The sequence below is a fragment of the Salmo trutta genome, chromosome 37 (genome assembly GCF_901001165.1).
Source record: "Salmo trutta chromosome 37, fSalTru1.1, whole genome shotgun sequence".
NCBI lineage: Eukaryota > Metazoa > Chordata > Actinopteri > Salmoniformes > Salmonidae > Salmo > Salmo trutta.
This window is the reverse complement of record NC_042993.1, coordinates 9,945,470-9,965,377: the sequence shown is the minus strand read 5'-3', so window position 1 is coordinate 9,965,377 and position 19,908 is coordinate 9,945,470. Positions and strand designations below refer to the sequence as shown.

The following is a 19,908-nucleotide window of genomic DNA, read 5'->3' as shown; positions in this document are numbered from 1 at the left end:
TATCTCTCCTTTCGCTGATTACGCTCCTCTTTTCTCTCAGCAACAGACCCTCACCTCGCACCGAACAGCCAATCACGGCGCTGAATTCAGCTCGGTCTGACGTCGACGATCGTTCTCAGCCCCGCCTCTCCCATAGAAAATGAACAGGGGATCTTAGCTGACGTCACCTTGCCAACGCCTGATTGGCCAGGACGGAGATGTCTCCCAGCCAATGGCCGAACGCAGTGGTGATGTCATCACGCATGTTGCCACCAGCTGGACCAAGGGGGCGTGGTCTGTCGTAAACTCGGCTCACCAGTGTTTACTGCAAGTACGGTAGTACGAGAGAGAGCCAGGCTGCATGGAAGAGTGGCGTGCCGAACCTCTGTAGTACTATGGCAGTCACACACAGACAGTAGGACAACGACTACAACGGACTTCTAACGTATAGCACACTGGCAGATTTTCTGAAAAACTATATGAGTAACATTTTTGTAGCCTACTGTTCTGGATGTTTTTCTGCGATACCTTTGAAAGAGAAATTTGGTTTGAGGTCTTTACCTTTGATTCTGATTTAGTGACAGAGCTATAGAGGAGTAGTCTTCTCATTTTTTCCAGGCTGTGCAAGCCAACAAAGACAGTTACATAGTAAACATTACATCATCCATATTTCTCTTGTAGTAGACAGACAAACAGACTCACGCAGAGACAGACAGCTTGGGCAGAAGCCTCTCACAGTGTCGTCGCTGTCGGTGTCCCCTGTTAGTCTTCCCTCACATGCCATATGGAAACGATTAAAGAAAGATGAAAATAGTAGAATCTCTGTTTATACAAAGTAATACATGTTGATTAAAAAAACAACACAAAAATCTGAAAGACACACCAGTAGGTAAAAAAGAGGCAGATTGTGTTAGCACGCGCGTGTGTCAGTGTGTGAGAGGAGGTAGAAAGGAGCAGGAAGGGAGACACCTAGCGGTTAACAGACAACACTGCAATGTGAAATAATGCAGTAATCTCTAAAAACGTTTTGGTCTGTCTGTCTGTCTCTGTCAGTTGCTGATTAGTTACTTTCCATCTCTGGAGAATGAGTTAACTTCTAGTGCTGCTGTAACGGGAGCAGTATTTGGCTATACGAACTCCACCGCAGACATAGCATTCTCTAGCTTTCTTATTAGTTTCTGGAAATACCAGGTAGATTATATGAAAATATGCAGTAATGTATAGTTTGAATGTAGTTATATTATTACAAAAAGCAATTGAGACTGTTTCAGATCTGTTTCAGTTTGTAATGTATTTAAACCATTGAGGACCCAAACTGTTTCAGAAAAAAAGTTGAATATAAATGTGGTCCCACTGTGTATTTACATGGTAATTAGCATGGTACATCGACCCTTTTCAAATGAATTCCAATCAATAGATTCATTCACTCTTGTTAGTAATCAAACATAAGTTTCCTCTTCCCCTGCCATGTGTCAACAGTTCATTGACTGAAATAGAGAGAGAGACCTGAGCTGTGTGGATGACGACATAGCTGTGCAATGTTTCCCTCGTTAGCAAGTCTCTCCCTCTCTCAGCAGGATTCTGACCTTTCACCTTGACCCCTCACCTCAGCAACAGCCCCTTTCTATACCCCCATCACTGACCTGTCAATCAGATGTCAGAGAGACTCAACCCCCCTGCTGAGCTTTGGGTCGGGGGGGGAGATAATAATACTGTGGCATGAAGCAAATAGAGAGAGAAGGACAAATCCCTATTCAGCCATTCAGTGTAAACTGAAATGAATGTGGAGGTGGCTACATACATTCACTACACTAGAGGACTACCATTATTTGTACTGAAAGTTGGAATAATTGGCAGGCCCATATAAGGTAGGATAGAAGAGCACTTTTTATTGTGGATTCAGGCTGGCCAGAATGAATCACACTAGCTATACTCCTTTCAGTTTCTCTTTCTTTGTTTTAGTTAGTTTCTTTCGTCTCAGTATACACGGCCTGCCTCTTAACCAGGAGGCCTAAACAAACAACCTTTGACCAGTAAATGTCAAGAGCCTAACCTTGTAACCTCATAGTTGTGACAAGCCATCCAACAGCTATGCCCTTTTAAACCATCTCCAGCTCCCACTGTCACTGGTATTTCCCACAGGCTAGTTTACATGAGATGTTCCATTGGATACAGACAGAACACATCATCAATGTTCTCACCGATGGAGAGTTCAAGAACCAAGTATGTAGTATCTGAAAATGTACTATGACTATACAGTGAAGCATAACATTATTGGTAAATTAATCTCTCTGTATGTAATTAGTGTATTTCACTGTTTGTATGCTCCCACAGAGTTCATATAACATTAGAACATAATACAGTAAAACACTTAAATGCTAAGGTTACCCCCAACCAACACCCCACCTCCTCACACCTAGCAGCAACCCACACTGCACAGGCAGACCGATGGAATGTCTGACAGCTCTGGCTCTTATAATACCACAGACACTCACAGTAGCATAACCCCTGACCTCTAACCTCTAATTCCTGGCCCCTGACCCAACACCAATGACATCACAGCCATTAACAAGGTTTCCAGGTAAAAGAAAAACAACAACAATGTTTTCAGGCCTAGGGAGAGATACAAGGAAGAGGATTAGCGGTACATTTCCCAAGAAAGGAAACATCTTTTGAGCCACAGGAATTGAGGTGTGGGTGGACTCATCTTTGTATCTGTGCCATTACAGTGTCTGTGACAGCATGGGCAGCACCATTGAGGCTAAAGTGGTCAAATTTCTTCTTCACGATTGGCTTATCCCTCCTAATGACCTGACATGATTCCAACCGGGTCATCAGGAGGTATCAGCCAATGAAGTTGGAAGTCCCACCCAGTTGACTACATTCAAATGGTGGAAGCACTCAATGGAGCTGCCCATACTAATACATCCTTTTGGCCACTAGAGGCCTCTATCATTCTCTATAGGGTGGACTGAAGGAAGGCTTGCAGCTGTTACCTGTTTCCTGTGAACTATTTCCTGCCTCCTATCACACCTGGGTAACCAACTCCCCTGATGTGAGAGGATACCTGGGGCTACAGGTCCCTGGTTACCTTAGAAACAGAACATTGTGTTCCTGCCAAACTGCTTATGCAATGCAATCACGCTTCACTTATCCGTTCTATAAACCCAATTTCTATGCTGCTTGTCTGCACAATAGCAAGAGGATCCTCGGGGCCAAGGAGGCTCCAGTTACCACAGAAATGCAACACAGAGCCAACATCACACAGCAACCTTAAAAAGCCCACATCTTTAAGTGGATGTGTGCTCTTTTAGATCTATTTGCTCTATTTCTACACTGTGCACCTTCAGCCTTCGACAGAGGGACAGCATTCCTGTCAGGCTCATAGTGTATATTGCATGTCAGTAGAGACTGAGCCTATTCCTGGAGACACAGCAAACTCCACAGCTTCTCTCCGCTCAAACCAACCAACCACACCCCTCCCAACACAACACTCCCCACACAGCCAGGGCCATTAGAGCTCATTAGTCTGATCAATAACCCTGTAAAAACCCTGTTAAACTGTAAAGGGTTTGAGAAAGACAGGGAACACATTCCTGGTTGGTTGGTCTGTCCTGTCTAATCTGATACTGTAGTTACAGTTGATATGAGGAAAGGCTACAGTATGTATGGATAAAGAGACTAATCCAATGGTCTAGAGAGAAAGAGAGAGTGTGTGTGTGTGTGTGTGACAGTCTCTCACAGAGAGAGCGCTGCGACTAATTGAACAACAGCCGCATTTCAAAAAACAACATTTTCTATTCACTCAGAGAATAGAAATCTCCAAATAGTCAAAAATAAACATGTTTTATCCCCTACTAAACTAAACCTATAAGGTGGACTGGAGAGTGTTTGTCAGTGATTTGCTACCACTACATGACATTGATGAAGGCTACAAAAACGACAGCACATTGCGAGTGGAACATAATAGCATCGTTAAACACAAACAGAGGTGGTAAAAGAGGCCAACTGCCATCCGATCCATAACATACAGTACAGTAGGCCCTGTGTGTCGGCTGCATTACTGACACAGTAACAGGACACCGTTCAGCTGTTGCAGGGATACATGTCATATACGAGTCAACACTGAGACTCTGTTCCTATGTCGACACATTCCAAACTTTATGAGTGAGGGATAATTTGAGGGAACCAGTAGGCCTATGGTAGCCTGGATGCAGTCTCTGTTCAGCTATTACATTCCACTCCTTGCCACTCCTTTCATTTGCCAAATATCTTTCTTTGACTGGAGTGGCAAGGAGTGGAATGGTAGCTAAAAAGACTGGTGCCCAGGTTAGGTATATGGGTGAAGATGTGTGGATGGCTGAGGTTACTGCTTTGAATGAATCTGTTGATCTGCTATTTGATGACATAGGTTTATTACTACTGAAGGGGTTAATTGAAGTAGTGGCAGGGCCTTGGTACTGTACGTCTGTAACCATAACCTGCTATCAAAGTACAGTAGGCCAAAACACTCCTGTACAGTTTGAAACCAAAAATGTATTCGTCAAGACATTTTAGCATAATTATGTGTACATTTCAGTGCAGTTTGACGGAGTTTGTGTTTGCCTGCAGTACTCATTTCACACAGCAGAGGGGGATATGCTTCTGATAATGACACCGATTACATCCAAAACAGATATGTACCTGTTCTTACAGTGTACAAGTTCTCATGTCTTCCGTCAGCTTTAGATGTTGTAAAATATAACTAACGCATTCACATAAATTAACTAATGCAATAAAATAAAACATGAACAAGTTGGGGTCAAGTTCATCAACTGATTTGGAACTGAACCTTGTAGTGAATGTAGATGAAACTACCCATCAGCAGAGGTGGTGTGAGAAAGTGTTATTCTCTCCGTTGTGTCTGTCTGTGTTGTGGTTCAGTGGAGCAGCTCTTCTCTGTACAGGAGAGGATGTGGCTGGGGTGGAGCCAGGCACACTGTGCTGCTCACTATGTCGGAGTGTGTGCAGGCAGTGTATCATATGTCTGCACATTGTATGTGTTTGTAAGTATGTGTGTAAACATACAGGATTGGGAATGTGTGTATATGCATACTGCATATGGTATGTGTGTGGTTGTATGAATGCATGCATAGTGTGTGAGTGTCTGAGTGTGAGTGTCTGAGTGTGTGTAGGGGCATGCAGGTTTCCGTGAAAGCATGCGCTGGATAAGAGCAAGCGGGCAAAGTGGTGCAGGTGCGAGAGCGACGTGGTTCCTGTGGTCTCCCCTCTTCTCTCCTCCTCCTCCATGTGAAGTGAACATCTGTGTGTGTGTGTGTGTGTGTGTGTTAAGCACCTAGAACCCAGGAAATCACTGCACCTGTCACCTGGGTTCCCCATCTGGGTGACTGAAACACTGACCTGACTGAGATTAAAGTTGTAGGGCCCAAACCAGGACACAGTAGACTGAGGTTAAAGTTGTAGGGCCCAAACAAGGACTTACAGTAGACTGAGGTTAAAGTTGTAGGGCCCAAACCAGGACACAGTAGACTGAGGTTAAAGTTGTAGGGCCCAAACCAGGACTTAAAGTAGACTGAGGTTAAAGTTGTAGGGCCCAAACAAGGACTTACAGTAGACTGAGGTTAAAGTTGTAGGGCCCAAACCAGGACTTACAGTAGACAGAGGTTAAAGTTGTAGGGCCCAAACCAGGACTTACAGTAGACAGGTTAAAGTTGTTGGGCTCAAACCAGGACACAGTAGACTGAGGTTAAAGTTGTAGGGCCCAAATCAGGACTTACAGTAGACAGGTTAAAGTTGTTGGGCCCAAACCAGAACACAGTAGACTGGCTACAGCACAGCTATTACGTCCTGTTCAGTAGCTCTAAATGTTAAATATTCTGGTAATTTTGTGTGTTAAGATATATGCTCGCTTTAGATACGAATTACATCTCTGATACCATCTCTGTTCCTCATCTGACAACACAGAATATACTACACTACCTGACCATCTGACCATCTGACAACACAAAAGAATACCTGACAACACAGAAAAGACTACACTACCTGACCATCTGACAACACAGAATAGACTACACTACCTGACCATCTGACAACACAGAATAGACTACACTACCTGACAACACAGAATAAACTACACTACCTGACAACACAGAATAGACTACACTACCTGACAACACAGAATAGACTACACTACCTGACAACACAGAATAGACTACACTAACTGACAACACAGGAAAAGACTACACTACCTGACAACACAGAATAGACTACACTACCTGAAAGCACAGAATAGACTACACTACCTGACAACACAGAATAGACTACACTACTTGACCATCTGACAACACAGAATAGACTACACTACCTGAAAACTCAGAATAGACTACACTACCTGACAACACAGAATAGACTACACTACCTGACAATACAGAATAGACTACACTACCTGACAACACAGAATAGACTACACTACCTGAAAGCACATAATAGACTACACTACCTGACAACACAGAATAGACTACACTACTTGACCATCTGACAACACAGAATAGACTACACTACCTGACCATCTGACAACACAGAATAGACTACACTACCTGAAAACACAGAATAGACTACACTACCTGACCATTTGACAACACAGAATAAACTACACTACCATCTGTCAACACAGAATAGACTACACTAACTGAAAACACAGAATAAACTACACTACATGACAACACAGATAAACTACACTACCTGACCATCTGACAACACAGAATAGACTACACTACCTGACCATCTGACAACACAGAAGACTACACTACCTGACCATCTGACAACACAGAATAGACTACACTACCTGACAACACAGAATAAACTACACTACCTGACAACACAGAATATACTACACTACCTGACAACACAGAATAGACTACACTACCTGACAACACAGAATAGACTAAACTACCTGATAATCTGACAACACAGAAGACTACACTACCTGACAACACAGAATAGACTACACTACCTGACAGAGAATAGACTACACTACCTGACAACACAGAATAGACTACACTACCTGATAATCTGACAACACAGAATAGACTACACTACCTGACTATCTGACAACACAGAATAGACTACACTACCTGACTATCTGACAACACAGAATAGACTACACTACCTGAAAGCACAGAATAGACTACACTACTTGACCATCTGACAACACAGAATAAACTACACTACCTGACCATCTGACAACACAGAATAGACTACACTACCTGACAACACATAGACTACACTACCTGACCATCTGACAACACAGAATAGACTACCTGACCATCTGACAACACAGAATAGACGACACTACCTGAAAACACAGAATAGACTACACTACCTGACCATCTGACAACACAGAAGAATACACTACCTGACCATCTGACAACACAGAATAGACTACACTACCTGACAACACAGAATAGACTACACAACCTGAAAACACAGAATAGACTACACTACCTGACCATCTGACAACACATAATAGACTACACTACCTGACCATCTGACAACACAGAATAGACTACACTACCTGACAACACAGAATAAACTACACTACCTGACAACACAGAATAGACTACACTACCTGACCATCTGACAACACAGAATAGACTACACTACCTGAAAACACAGAATAGACTATACTACCTGAAAACACAGAATAAACTACACTACATGACCATCTGACAACACAGAATAGACTACACTACCTGACAACACAGAATAAACTACACTACCTGACAACACAGAATAGACTACACTACCTGACAACACAGAATAAACTACACTACCATCTGACAACACAGAATAAACTACACTACATGACCATCTGACAACACAGAATAGACTACACTACCTGACAACACAGAATAAACTACACTACCTGACAACACAGAATAGACTACACTACCTGACCATCTGACAACACAGAATAGACTACACTACCTGACAACACAGAATAGACTAAACTACCTGATAATCTGACAACACAGAATAGACTACACTATCTGACAACACAGAAAATACTAAACTACCTGATAATCTGACAACACAGAATAGACTACACTACCTGACAACACAGAATAGACTACACTACCTGACAACACATAATAGACTACACTACCTGATAATCTGACAACACAGAATAGACTACACTACCTGACAACACAGAATAGACTACACTACCTGACTATCTGACAACACAGAATAGACTACACTACCTGACAACACAGAATAGACTACACTACCTGATAATCTGACAAGACAGAATAGACTACACTACCTTAAAACACAGAATAAACTACACTACATGACCATTTGACAACACAGAATAAACTACACTACCTGACAACACAGAAGAGACTACACTACCTGACAATACAGAATAAACTACACTACCTGACCATCTGACAACACAGAATAGACTACACTACCTGACCATCTGACAACACAGAATACTACACTACCTGATAATCTGACAACACAGAATAGACTACACTACCTGACAACACAGAATAGACTACACTACCTGACAATCTGACAACACAGAATAGACTACACTACCTGACAATCTGACAACACAGAATAGACTACACTACCTGACAACACAGAATAGACTACACTACCTGACAACACAGAATAGACTACACTACCTGACAACACAGAATAGACTACACTACCTGACCATCTGACAACACAGAATAGACTACACTACCTGACAACACAGAATAGACTACACTACCTGACCATCTGACGACTGTATATGACACATCACATTATTGTTATGGCAGCCTTATGCAGTAACTGTTGAGTTTCCAGATTTCTATGAAATAGGACCTATAATTAATTACAATATGAGGGAAACAGTAATGAAGTATGTTTTTTTAACAGTAATTTAAAATATAAACGCGAGCAGACCACTGTTTAGCATAATGAACGAACATAACATCATGTTCTATGAGGAAATAGCAAACGGTCTGTTTGAGGTAAGTTCGAGTTGGGGTTTTTGAAGTGTTTTTTTTCTCCAATTTATGCTTTGGCCACAATTACAAGTATAGAATGAGTCAACAACATTATTTGGTTGTGAGTTAACAGAATATCTTAAGTGAGATTTCCACTGGACAGTTACTTTAATGACGGAAGGCTTGTTGTGACATGTTACCATTGGCTCCATCTCTCCTTCCCATTACTCCATCCATCCTTCTCCATCTCCACCCTTGCATCTTCTCTTTAGACGAGTGACCGACGTCACGCTAAAAGGTATATGTGCGCCACAGCCACGTACAGTATGGGAGCATTAGGCGGACCAGTGGGCAGCAACGCCACGGACAAAGTGCTTTTCCTCATCACCGTCTCTGAGCAAATATAGCTGAGAGATAGCGAGAACTCTGCAACTCTCCATCAGTGGAGCTGAAGCCCAGGCTGGCCTGTCCCCTCTGTTCTGTCTCCAGTCCAGTCCTGGGGAGGGAGGGAGGGAGGGAGGGAGGGAGGGAGGGAGGGAGGGAGGGAGGGAGGGAGGGAGGGACTGACACACTGTGTAGTATATACACATTCTGAAGTGATCACCAGCACAGGGGAGTATCAATTAGACACTACTTGGTAGATCTACATGTTTATAGGCACAATCTGGAAGATATACTGCTGTTCACTGGTAATTACTAACAATGATTTATACCCATTGATCCTTGAAGAATTACAATTAATGTCTCATAATGGGAATGTCTTGGTGTTGTGAATTTCCTGTCAGTCATGTAATTAGAGATGAGAGCTGGGGATGTCAGACAGAATATTGATTAGTACTGACTGACTGAGAACCAGAGGTTAATCTGTTGTTGATAAACATCCGTGGATGGGAAATTTCCCATCTGGCACCACAATGCTATTTCATTCATGCATTTGTTTCTAAACATCTAGCAGACGTAAACAAACAAACAACAGACAAGGGTATTGGTTTTTAACCAGTTTTAATTAACCCTGATTACAGCTTAATTACAAGTTTGAAAAATAAACACAAAAGAATTAAAGAGAAATTCAATGTTACATCATGGTATTAAATCTCATCTCTCTGTTTGAGTGTTATATAACCGCATAGAAGGGGGGAGAGGAGAGAGGGAGAAAGAGACCTTTACACAGTAAAACAATACAAATCTTTTAATCTTTTAAATGAAACAATCCCCAAATGAAAAAATATACAAGAGCAAGAGAGAAAGTAACATTGTAAAATAGAAATGACAAGAGATAATCATACGTATCCTGCTCCACCCCCCCCCAAACTCTTCTGTCGCCATAACAACCCCTCTCAGAATGAATTACACTTTTAGTTTATATTACAAATGTTAAAACCACATGAAAGACTGAGGAGGGGGTGGGGAGCTGGTAGGGGTCATAACAGAAGCATGGAGGAGAGGTCTACCTCACTATGACAGAGTGATGTACAGTTCACAACAATCCTAAAGCAGTAGCAACTCAACCATGGACTAATAATGACAAGGATGGTGAGGTAAGTAATCCAACCATAACAATAACAATAATAATAACAATAATAAACAGCAATATCGACATCAGAAAGGAAAAGAACATTGAGGGTATTTTTAAACTTGGCTAAAGAAATGTTATCCTTCTACACTTTCTCTAGCCCTCTGCTGACTGCCGACTCAGACATGAAACCCGGGTATTCCCATTCCACACCATCCTGATAAAAGATCACACTGCAGTTAACAGTCAGGTAGACAGTCAATGCTGGCAATAGAGAGAAAGAGGGACGAAGAGAGAAACGGAGAAAAAAGAGAGCAAGCAGAATAATGCCCAGTCTGTTGCTTAGATATGATGAGTATATAAGGCAGCTGTCAGTTTCAATAGACACAGGGTGAGGTGGAGGTGAGGGAGGGGGACAGAGAGAGAGAGAGAGAGAGTGTGTGTGTGTGTGTGGTCACATATACAACACCACCAGGATGGACAATAACAGCAGTCTGATGATTGTGACTTGCTCAGCCACACACCTGCCAGTCTGGAGGCCTGCCATCCCAGAGGCCCCTGCTAGAGTTCTTACTGGTTGGTCAAGTCTTTGATTGCCCTGAGCCAATCAGAGGGCCATTTGGCCCAGTCTCCAGACCTCTAACACTCCAGGATGTCAAAACATCAAAGCAGCAAAACAGTGCGGGCAGAGTGTGTGGGAGGGGTTTGGAAATGGAAGTCTGTGTATGTGTTTGAGATAGTGGACAGGGTATTCCAGGTGTAGTCTCACGTCATCTTTCCAGCCTCCACTGTTATCTGTACAGCAATCATTAACCTCAGCCTCCACCCCCACCAACCTGCTGGGAATATAGCCGGTCCAGTCACCATTAGTAAACTGTCCTCTTCAGATAACCGGCCTAACTGCGTGGAGCTGAGAAACGACAGGATTTCTCATAGACTAAAATCCCCAGGCCTGGCTAACCCTGAGCTCATTCACTCCCACTGGGGCCCAGAGGTGAGTTGTGAGGTCCATTAGTGAGGTGAGGTCCCCATGGAGGTGCACTATCAAGGTGAGACCAGCCCAGAGGGAGACTGGGGACAGGTGAGGGTGGTCAGGTCTTCTACAAGCTGAGGGGGAGTAGCAGACAGTGATGGCAGATAAAATAGTCTTGTTCAAATGACAACTGCTGCATATATTCAGTGTACTACAATGCAGTTCTTTCATGATTCTCATTATTTTCATAATTTTGTCTGTCTATCCTGTGTTGTTTGTTGTCCCTTGGTCATAACCAAACATTTGTACTCCTATCCATCCCATTGTCTCCCTCCCCTTAGGAAGTTTACCCGCTGAGAAACAGGATATTCTCTCCCCTGCCTACCGAATCACTTACAAAAACATCCTGAATCTGTCATTTCATTAAATGCTATGTTGTTTTAGTTTTTTATATCAGTTTGGAATTTCATATATAATATATACTGAGTAAAAATACAAAACGCAACATGCAACAATTTCAAAGATTTTACTGGGTTACATTTCATAGAAGGAAATCAGTCAATTTAAATACATTTGGTCCTAATCTATGGATTTCACATGACTGGGAATACAGATATTAATCTGTTGGTCACAGATACCTTAAAAAAAGGTAGCATAGAGTTGATCAGGCTGTTGATTGTGGCCTGTGGAATGTTGTCCCACTCCTCTTCAATGGCTGGGCGAAGTTGCTGGATCTTGGCAGGAACTGGAACACGCTGTCGAAGACGTTGATCCAGAGCATCCCAAACACGCTCAATGCGTGACGTCTGGTGAGTATGCAGGCCATGGAAGAACTGGGACATTTTTAGCTTCCAGGAACTGTGTACAGATCCTTGCGAAATGGAGCAGTGCATTATGCTGAAACATGAGGGGATGGCAGTGGATGAACGGCACAACAATGGGCCTCAGGATCTCATCACGGTATCTCTGTGCATTCAAATTGCCATCAATAAAATTAAATTGTGTTCGTTGTCCGTAGCTTATGCCTGCCCATACCATAACCCCACCATGGGGCACTCTGTTCACAACGTTGACATCAGCAAACTGCTCACCCACACTACACCATACACGTGGTCTGCAGTTGTGAGGCCAGTTAGTCGTACTGCCAAATTCTCTAAAACAACGTTGGAGCGGCTTATGGCAGAGAAATTAACATTAAATTCTCTGGTAACACCTCTGGTGGACATTCCTGCAGTCAGCATGCCAATTGCACACTCCTTCAAAACTTGAGATATCTGTGGCATTGTGTTGTGTGACAAAACTGCACGAGTGGCCTTTTATTGACCCCTGCACAAGGTGCACCTGTGTAATGATCATGCTGTTTAATCAGCTTCTTGATATGCCACACCTGTCAGCTGGATGGATTATCTTGGCAAAGGAGACATGGTCACTAACAGGGATGTAAACAAATGTGTGCACAAAATGTTAGTGAAACAAGCTTTTTGTGTGTATGGAAAATGTATGGGTATCTTTTATTTCAGCTCATGTAACATGGGACCAACACTTTACATGTTGCGTTTATATTTTTGTTCAGGGTATAAATATATAGTTTATATGAGTGTGCATATCTCAGGTGGACTTTCTCGTTTTATATATACTTTTTTACTAAGACTCTTGTAAAGAGTTTAAAACACGCTATAAAACAAGGCATAGAGAGGCAGTGTGTGTGTGTGTGTGTGTGTGTGTGTCTACAAGTGTGCTTGTATATGCGGTGTTGTGTGTGTATTCTGCTGGTTTAGTTAACACTATGAGACTATGGTTGTTAGAACAGGAGCAAGGGGTTTGGGTGGAGCTGGTGAACTAGGATTCTGTGCAGGTGGCCCTGGCTTCTGCCCAGCCATGGGCTAGACAAGGCTAAGCTAGGATAAGTTAGGCTAAGCTAACAGTTAAAAGATACTGGACCCCTCACTCTCCTTTTCCATAGGAGAGTTCTCTCCCCCTCCCAATGGTCCCCTCGCTGTTCCTCTCTGTCATCTAACAACTGAGCCACTGCTCCCTCCCCCTCCGTTTATCCTCCCCCCTCTCCCTTCTCTCATTTAGATCATGATCTTTCAGCCATGGTCCACAAAAGAAAGGGAAGGAAGTAGGAGAGAGAGAAAAGATTACAGAAAGAGAGGAAAGTACAAAAGTGATGACAGAGGAGCGTTATAGAGAAATAAAGTGTGTGTTGAATAGCAGTACCCTTCAGTAGCAGTCCAAGAGCAAAGCTTCATGTCCCAAAGTCCTGTTCACTGCTCTTTTCACCAGCAGCTGGTGTGTGTGTGTCTGTGGCGTCCCTGAGTGCAGTGGCCAGTGTTGCGAGGAGGAGTCTTTGCCAGTTCACCACGACTAGGTCCCACAGCCCCCAATCGGCAGCCCAACTTTCCTGTGTGTCTGTTAAGAACAGGGGGGATACTATTACACAAATAATAGAGAGTCGCACACTATGTATAAACTCCCGGTCATTTATTGGGTAAATCACCAACGTTTCGGCATCACTGTGCCTTCTTCAGGGTCATACTCTTACAGCCATGCTTTCCTCCTATCGGTCTTCTCTCTCTCTGTGTTTGATACAGGTACAGGCACTTGTAGAAGCCCCGTCTTCATCTCTATACAAAAATAAAATGGGAGAAATCTCATCCTCCATGTCTGCAGGGCTGGAAAGCCGGGGGGCTGGGCTGTCTGAGTTGGGGTCCCCTGAGGAGAAAGACTCTAACCCTAGAGGGGGGGCCCATAAGGCAGGAAAGGTGAGACAAAAGAGCTGGGGCAGGAGATCTGGGGCAGGAGATGCGGGGCAGGAGATGCGGGGCAGGAGATGCGGGGCAGGAGATGCGGGGCAGTGCTGGGCTGGAGGCTGGATATGAGGCTGACGGTGGGCTGGACAGGAAACTGGCTTGGGGGTTCCATCCAGACACAAGCATAGAGTAGCGTCCCCTCTGGTTCTTCCCCTGGTTTAAGTCACTGAGTCTGGGCTTGCTTGGACCATAAGTCCCCTCTCCCCTCTTTTCTTCAACAGTCTCTAAGGGAGGGGTCTGGTTACAGTAGGAGGTAAGGGCTTTGGGAGGAGGGTGTGGACTGTATCAGGGTTTGGAGATTGATTAGGCCCAGGTTTAGTTTGAGTTAGGAGAGAACTGTCTGTGTGTCAGAGTGGCAGGAGGACTACTGGAGTCATTTCCACTGTCCTAAACCACCACTCTGCTAGCATTAGTGTTTGTATGTATCCCTATGTGTGTGTGGATCAGCATCAGCAGTCCTTGTTCTCCAGTGACAGTTGGGCAGTGGCCTGGTGCAGGTCTTGGTTCACCCCCCTCTGAGCCAACGGGAGGGAACACTCATACCCCCCCAGGGGTGGGGGACTGGGGGCGCTGCCAGCCCCGTTCTCCTGCATCCCTCCATTCCTCTCCGTCTCTCTTTCCCTCTCCTTCTCCCCTCGTACTTTCTTGTCGTCCTGTTCTTCCATGGCCTCCATTCGTTGGTCTTCGCTCCAGCGCCGTTTGAAGCGCAGCTTGAGGGGAATGCACTTGGTCTGCCCCTGGGCGGGGGGCTGGGGAGGGGGGTTGTCGCCTGGCTCGGCCGGCTCACTCTTCAGGGTGGGAGGTCCGCGGTGGGGGTGGGAAGTGAAGAAGGGCAGCAGGCCTGGAGGAGGGGGCGCGGGGGCCTTGAAGACATCCTCATCCAGGTCCTCGTCGTGGGGGTGTGGGTGGGAGGAGGTCCCGTTGGGGTGGTGGGGGTGAGGCCGGGGGTGTCGGGGGGAGAAGAGGTCGTACTCGTCGCCCCGGTCGTCGGGGTCTTCATCGCTGATGTCAGTCACCTCCACCTCCTCTTCTGACTCAATGTCTGAGATGGGCTCCACCTACAGAGAGACAGAGTGTGTCGATATCACAGTCACAAACGTTTAACCTGTTATGGATAGGGGGCAGTATTTTCACAGCCGGATAAAAAAACGTACCCGATTTAATCTGTTTATTACTCCTGCCCAGAAACTAGAATATGCATATAATTGTTTGATTTGGATAGAAAACACCCTAAAGTTTCTAAAACTGTTTGAATGGTGTCTGTGAGTATAACAGAACTCATATGGCAGGCCAAAACCTGAGAAGATTCCAAACAGGAAGTGCCCTCTCTGACCATTTCTTGGCCTTCTTTAGCCTCTTTATTGAAAACAGAGGATCTCTGCTGTAACGTGACACTTTCTAAGGCTCCCATAGGCTCTCAGAAGGCGCCAGAACATTGAATGATGACTTTGCAGCCCCTGGCTGAAAAACAGTAGCGCATTTGGATAGTGGTCGATCTGAGAACAATGAGACGGGCGCGCGTGAAGAGTCCATTTTACTTTTTTTTTTGTCTTTGAACGAAAACAACGACTCCCGGTCGGAATATTATCGCTATTTTACGAGAAAAATGGCATAAAAATTGATTTTAAACAGCGGTTGACATGCTTCGAAGTACGGTAATGGAATATTTTGAAATTGTTTGTCACGATACGCGCGGGCGCGTCACCCTTCGGATAGTGTCTTGAACGCACGAACAAAACGGCGCTATTTGGATATAACTATGGATTATTTGGAACCAAACCAACATTTGTTGTTGAAGTAGAAGTCCTGGGAGTGCATTCTGACGAAGAACAGCAAAGGTAATCCAATTTTTCTTATAGTAAATCTGAGTTTGGTGAGTACCACACTTTGTGGTTGATTGAACAAAACATGCATGTATTGTATAACATAATGTCCTAGGAGTGTCATCAAAGGTTAGTGCTGCATTTAGCTGTGGTTTTGGTTTTTGTGACATGATATGCTAGCTTGAAAAATGGGTGTCTGATTATTTCTGGCTGGGTACTCTGCTGACATAATCTAATGTTTTGTTTTCGTTGTAAAGCCTTTTTGAAATCGGACAGTGTGGTTAGATAAAGGAGAGTCTTGTCTTTAAAATGGTGTAAAATAGTCATATGTTTGAAAAATGGAAGTTTTCGGATTTTCGAGGAGTTTGTATTTCGCGCCACGCCCTATCATTGGATATTGGAGCGGCGTTCCGCTAGCGGAACGTCTAGATGCCAGCAGGATCCTCAACACATACAGTCAAACAGTTGAAAGTGACTAAGTCCCCTTGTGGGTCTCACCTTGATCTTGGGCAGCCCAGTGCTGTTGAGGGAGCCGGTGGAGGAGGAGTTGGAGATGAGTCCTGACCCGCCGGCTGAGCTCAGGTCACTGCCGAAGGACAGGGAGGACCCCAGACCGGAGGACGACAGGGACCCTGAGCCCGAGGACAGTGAGCTCTGCCTGGGGTGGTGGCCCTGGCTACCGTCCCTCTGCTTCCGGCCCAATGGAGGAGGCTGCAGCTTGAACTTGAAGGGCGAGAGGTGAGGTGGCTCCTCACCCAGGTGCAGTGGGTGGTGGATGGGGTGGGGGTGGGAATGGGCCGAGTGAGGGTGGGGGTGGGCTGAGTGCGGGTGGGGTAGGGCTGAGTGCGGGTGAGGGTGGGCTGAGTGAGGGTGAGGAGAGTGGGATTGGGACAGGGGTGATGGGTGTCGATGACTATTCAGACCTGAGCGTTCTCCTCTTTCTCTCTCTCCCCCCCTCTCTGCTCCCCCCCTCTCGCCCAGTTCTCTCTTGTCCTGGGCGAGGCGGTGTGGCTGGGGAATGATGACGTTGGGGTAGTGGAGGAAGGCTCTGGGGCTGAGGTGGTAGTTGTAGACACTCTGGTGGTGGGCCTGCAGGTAGCGCTTCATTTCCTCAGGGTTGAAGGAGAAGTGGGAGCCCAGCATGGGGGAGAGGGAGGGGGACGGGGTGTAGGGCAGGTGGGAGGAGGGCGTCAAGGACAGGGCTGGGGACTGAGGTGGGGCTAAGAGCCCTGCACCCCCAGGGCCAGGCAGGGGGGACACGGGGAAGGGGGACAGGTTGTCGGGGTGGACCCTGTGTCCCAGGGGGCCGCGGGAGCCTGGGTGGGCGTTGGGGTTTCCTGCTCCACCATACATCCTGAACAGAGACTCATGGGACAAACGGGGGTGGATCATACTCCTGTAACCTCCTCCCCCTGGACCTCCTCCTCCTCCTCCTCCCCCTGGACCTCCTCCTCCCCCTGGACCTCCTCCTCCCCCTGGACCTCCTCCTCCCCCTGGACCTCCTCCTCCTCCCCCACTCAGCCCTCTCTCTCCCCCCCTCTCCTCCCCTCCCCCCCCGTTGCCGTCCTCGATCTCAGAGTTGACGGAGGTCCCATCGCTGCAGTCGCTGACCGAGCCGCGCGCCATGCGCCGAGCCACGGCGCTGAACACGCCCCCTGGGCTACGCAGGTCCTCATTGGGCGAAAGCATGTCGGATGGCGTGGACGGTGGGAAGCGGAAATGAGTTCCGGCTGCGGAAGGCAATGGTGGAGCACTCTGAGGAACACCACTTCCTGTTAGAAGACAGGAGAGAGAGGGAAGAGAGGAGGAGAGATACAATGACGAGGGGAGTAATATACACTGAGTAATGATATGGATTAGCACAGTGTTTAAGGATTTAGTGATGTCTGTGACACACACACACACACACACACACACACAGTGAGCAGTACCTGTGGAACCCATGTCTATGAAAGGGTAGTTGACCAGGACCAGTTTGTTGAAGTTGAACTTGTAGGTGAACCTCTTCCCTTTGGTCTTGTGGAGGATTCTCTTGTTGTAGTAATACCTGGTGGGGAATCAGACCAACATGGGGTTACACACAGACCTTTAGGTCTCATTACTACCTGCAGCATGCTTCTCAATGTCACACTCTTCAAATGGGACCACACACAGGGAAATGATTTCTTTTCAATAAACCCAGGTCTGTCATGTCCCTCCACACACAGCTAGTGAAAGGTCTTTTACTAGTATTGGGTGACGTCCACTCAAAGTAGCCAGGAGAGATGGTGTGTGTGTGTGTGTGTGTGTGTGTGTGTGTGTGTATCGGCATCCGACCAAATCGGAGGCACAGTAGTTAATTCAGGGCTTTACTAGACCAACTGGTCACACACTCCCCTGTCCCTCTGTTAGCCCAGTCCTAGTCCATCTCTTTATATACCATTCATCTACACCCACCAATAATCCCACTCCCCTGTCCCTCTGTTAGCCCAGCCCTAGTCCATCTCTTTATATAGCATTCATCTACACCACCAATAATCCCACTCCCCTGTCCCTCTGTTAGCCCAGCCCTAGTCCATCTCTTTATATACCATTCATCTACACCCACCAATAATCCCACTCCCCTGTCCCTCTGTTAGCCCAGCCCTAGTCCATCTCTTTATATACCATTCATCTATACCCACCAATAATCCCACTCCCCTGTCCCTCTGTTAGCCCAGTCCTAGTCCATCTCTTTATATACCATTCATCTACACCCACCAATAATCCCACTCCCCTGTCCCTCTGTTAGCCCAGCCCTAGTCCATCTCTTTATATAGCATTCATCTACACCACCAATAATCCCACTCCCCTGTCCCTCTGTTAGCCCAGCCCTAGTCCATCTCTTTATATACCATTCATCTACACCCACCAATAATCCCACTCCCCTGTCCCTCTGTTAGCCCAGCCCTAGTCCATCTCTTTATATAGCATTCATCTACACCACCAATAATCCCACTCCCCTGTCCCTCTGTTAGCCCAGCCCTAGTCCATCTCTTTATATACCATTCATCTATACCCACCAATAATACACCCATACTTGATCTGTTTATGTAATGGCCATTCTCTCTCGCTCTCCCATGGCGGGCGGCCGGGTGCCTGTAAGTCTCCATCCATAACCTTTGTCCTGTTATACAACATCTTTCCTTTTTCTTCTTCCATCTCACATCCCTTTATATAACCCCACAGCCCCTCACCAACCTAACCCTGCTCTGACTAACCCCACAGCCCCTCACCAACCTAACCCTGCTCTGACTAACCCCACAGCCCCTCACCAACCTAACCCTGCTCTGACTAACCCCACAGCCCCTCACCAACCTAACCCTGCTCTGACTAACCCCACACCCCCTCACCAACCTAACCCTGCTCTGACTAACCCCACAGCCCCTCACCAACCTAACCCTGCTCTGACTAACCCCACAGCCCCTCACCAACCTAACCCTGCTCTGACTAACCCCACAGCCCCTCACCAACCTAACCCTGCTCTGACTAACCCCACAGCCCCTCACCAACCTAACCCTGCTCTGACCAACCCCACAGCCCCTCACCAACCTGACACCGCTCTGACTAACCCCACAGCCCCTCACCAACCTAACCCTGCTCTGACTAACCCCACAGCCCCTCACCAACCTAACCCTGCTCTGACTAACCCCACAGCCCCTCACCAACCTAACCCTGCTCTGACTAACCCCACAGCCCCTCACCAACCTAACCCTGCTCTGACTAACCCCACAGCCCCTCACCAACCTAACACAGCTCTGACTAACCCCACAGCCCCTCACCAACC

General features: G+C 46.1%; 1 protein-coding gene and 1 long non-coding RNA gene across 2 annotated transcripts in view; both read right to left on the bottom strand.

The window, feature by feature from the left end:
- Nucleotides 1-12,998: 12,998 nt before the first annotated feature.
- Nucleotides 12,999-19,908, bottom strand: part of LOC115177423 (ETS domain-containing transcription factor ERF) — an 88,832-nt gene continuing 81,922 nt past the window's right edge. The window contains exons 3-6 of the mRNA XM_029738173.1: nucleotides 18,035-18,150; nucleotides 17,621-17,875; nucleotides 16,602-17,533; nucleotides 12,999-15,338 (exon numbers count right to left, since the gene is read on the bottom strand). Coding sequence (XP_029594033.1) covers nucleotides 14,730-15,338; nucleotides 16,602-17,533; nucleotides 17,621-17,875; nucleotides 18,035-18,150 — 1,912 coding nt within the window. The 3' untranslated portion in view covers nucleotides 12,999-14,729. The remainder of the gene's footprint in view (nucleotides 15,339-16,601; nucleotides 17,534-17,620; nucleotides 17,876-18,034; nucleotides 18,151-19,908) is intronic.
- Nucleotides 18,902-19,549, bottom strand: LOC115177425 (uncharacterized). The gene is made up of 2 exons (XR_003872398.1): nucleotides 19,479-19,549; nucleotides 18,902-19,322 (listed from the first exon to the last, which is right to left on the bottom strand). It is a non-coding gene; the product is annotated as an uncharacterized LOC115177425 (long non-coding RNA).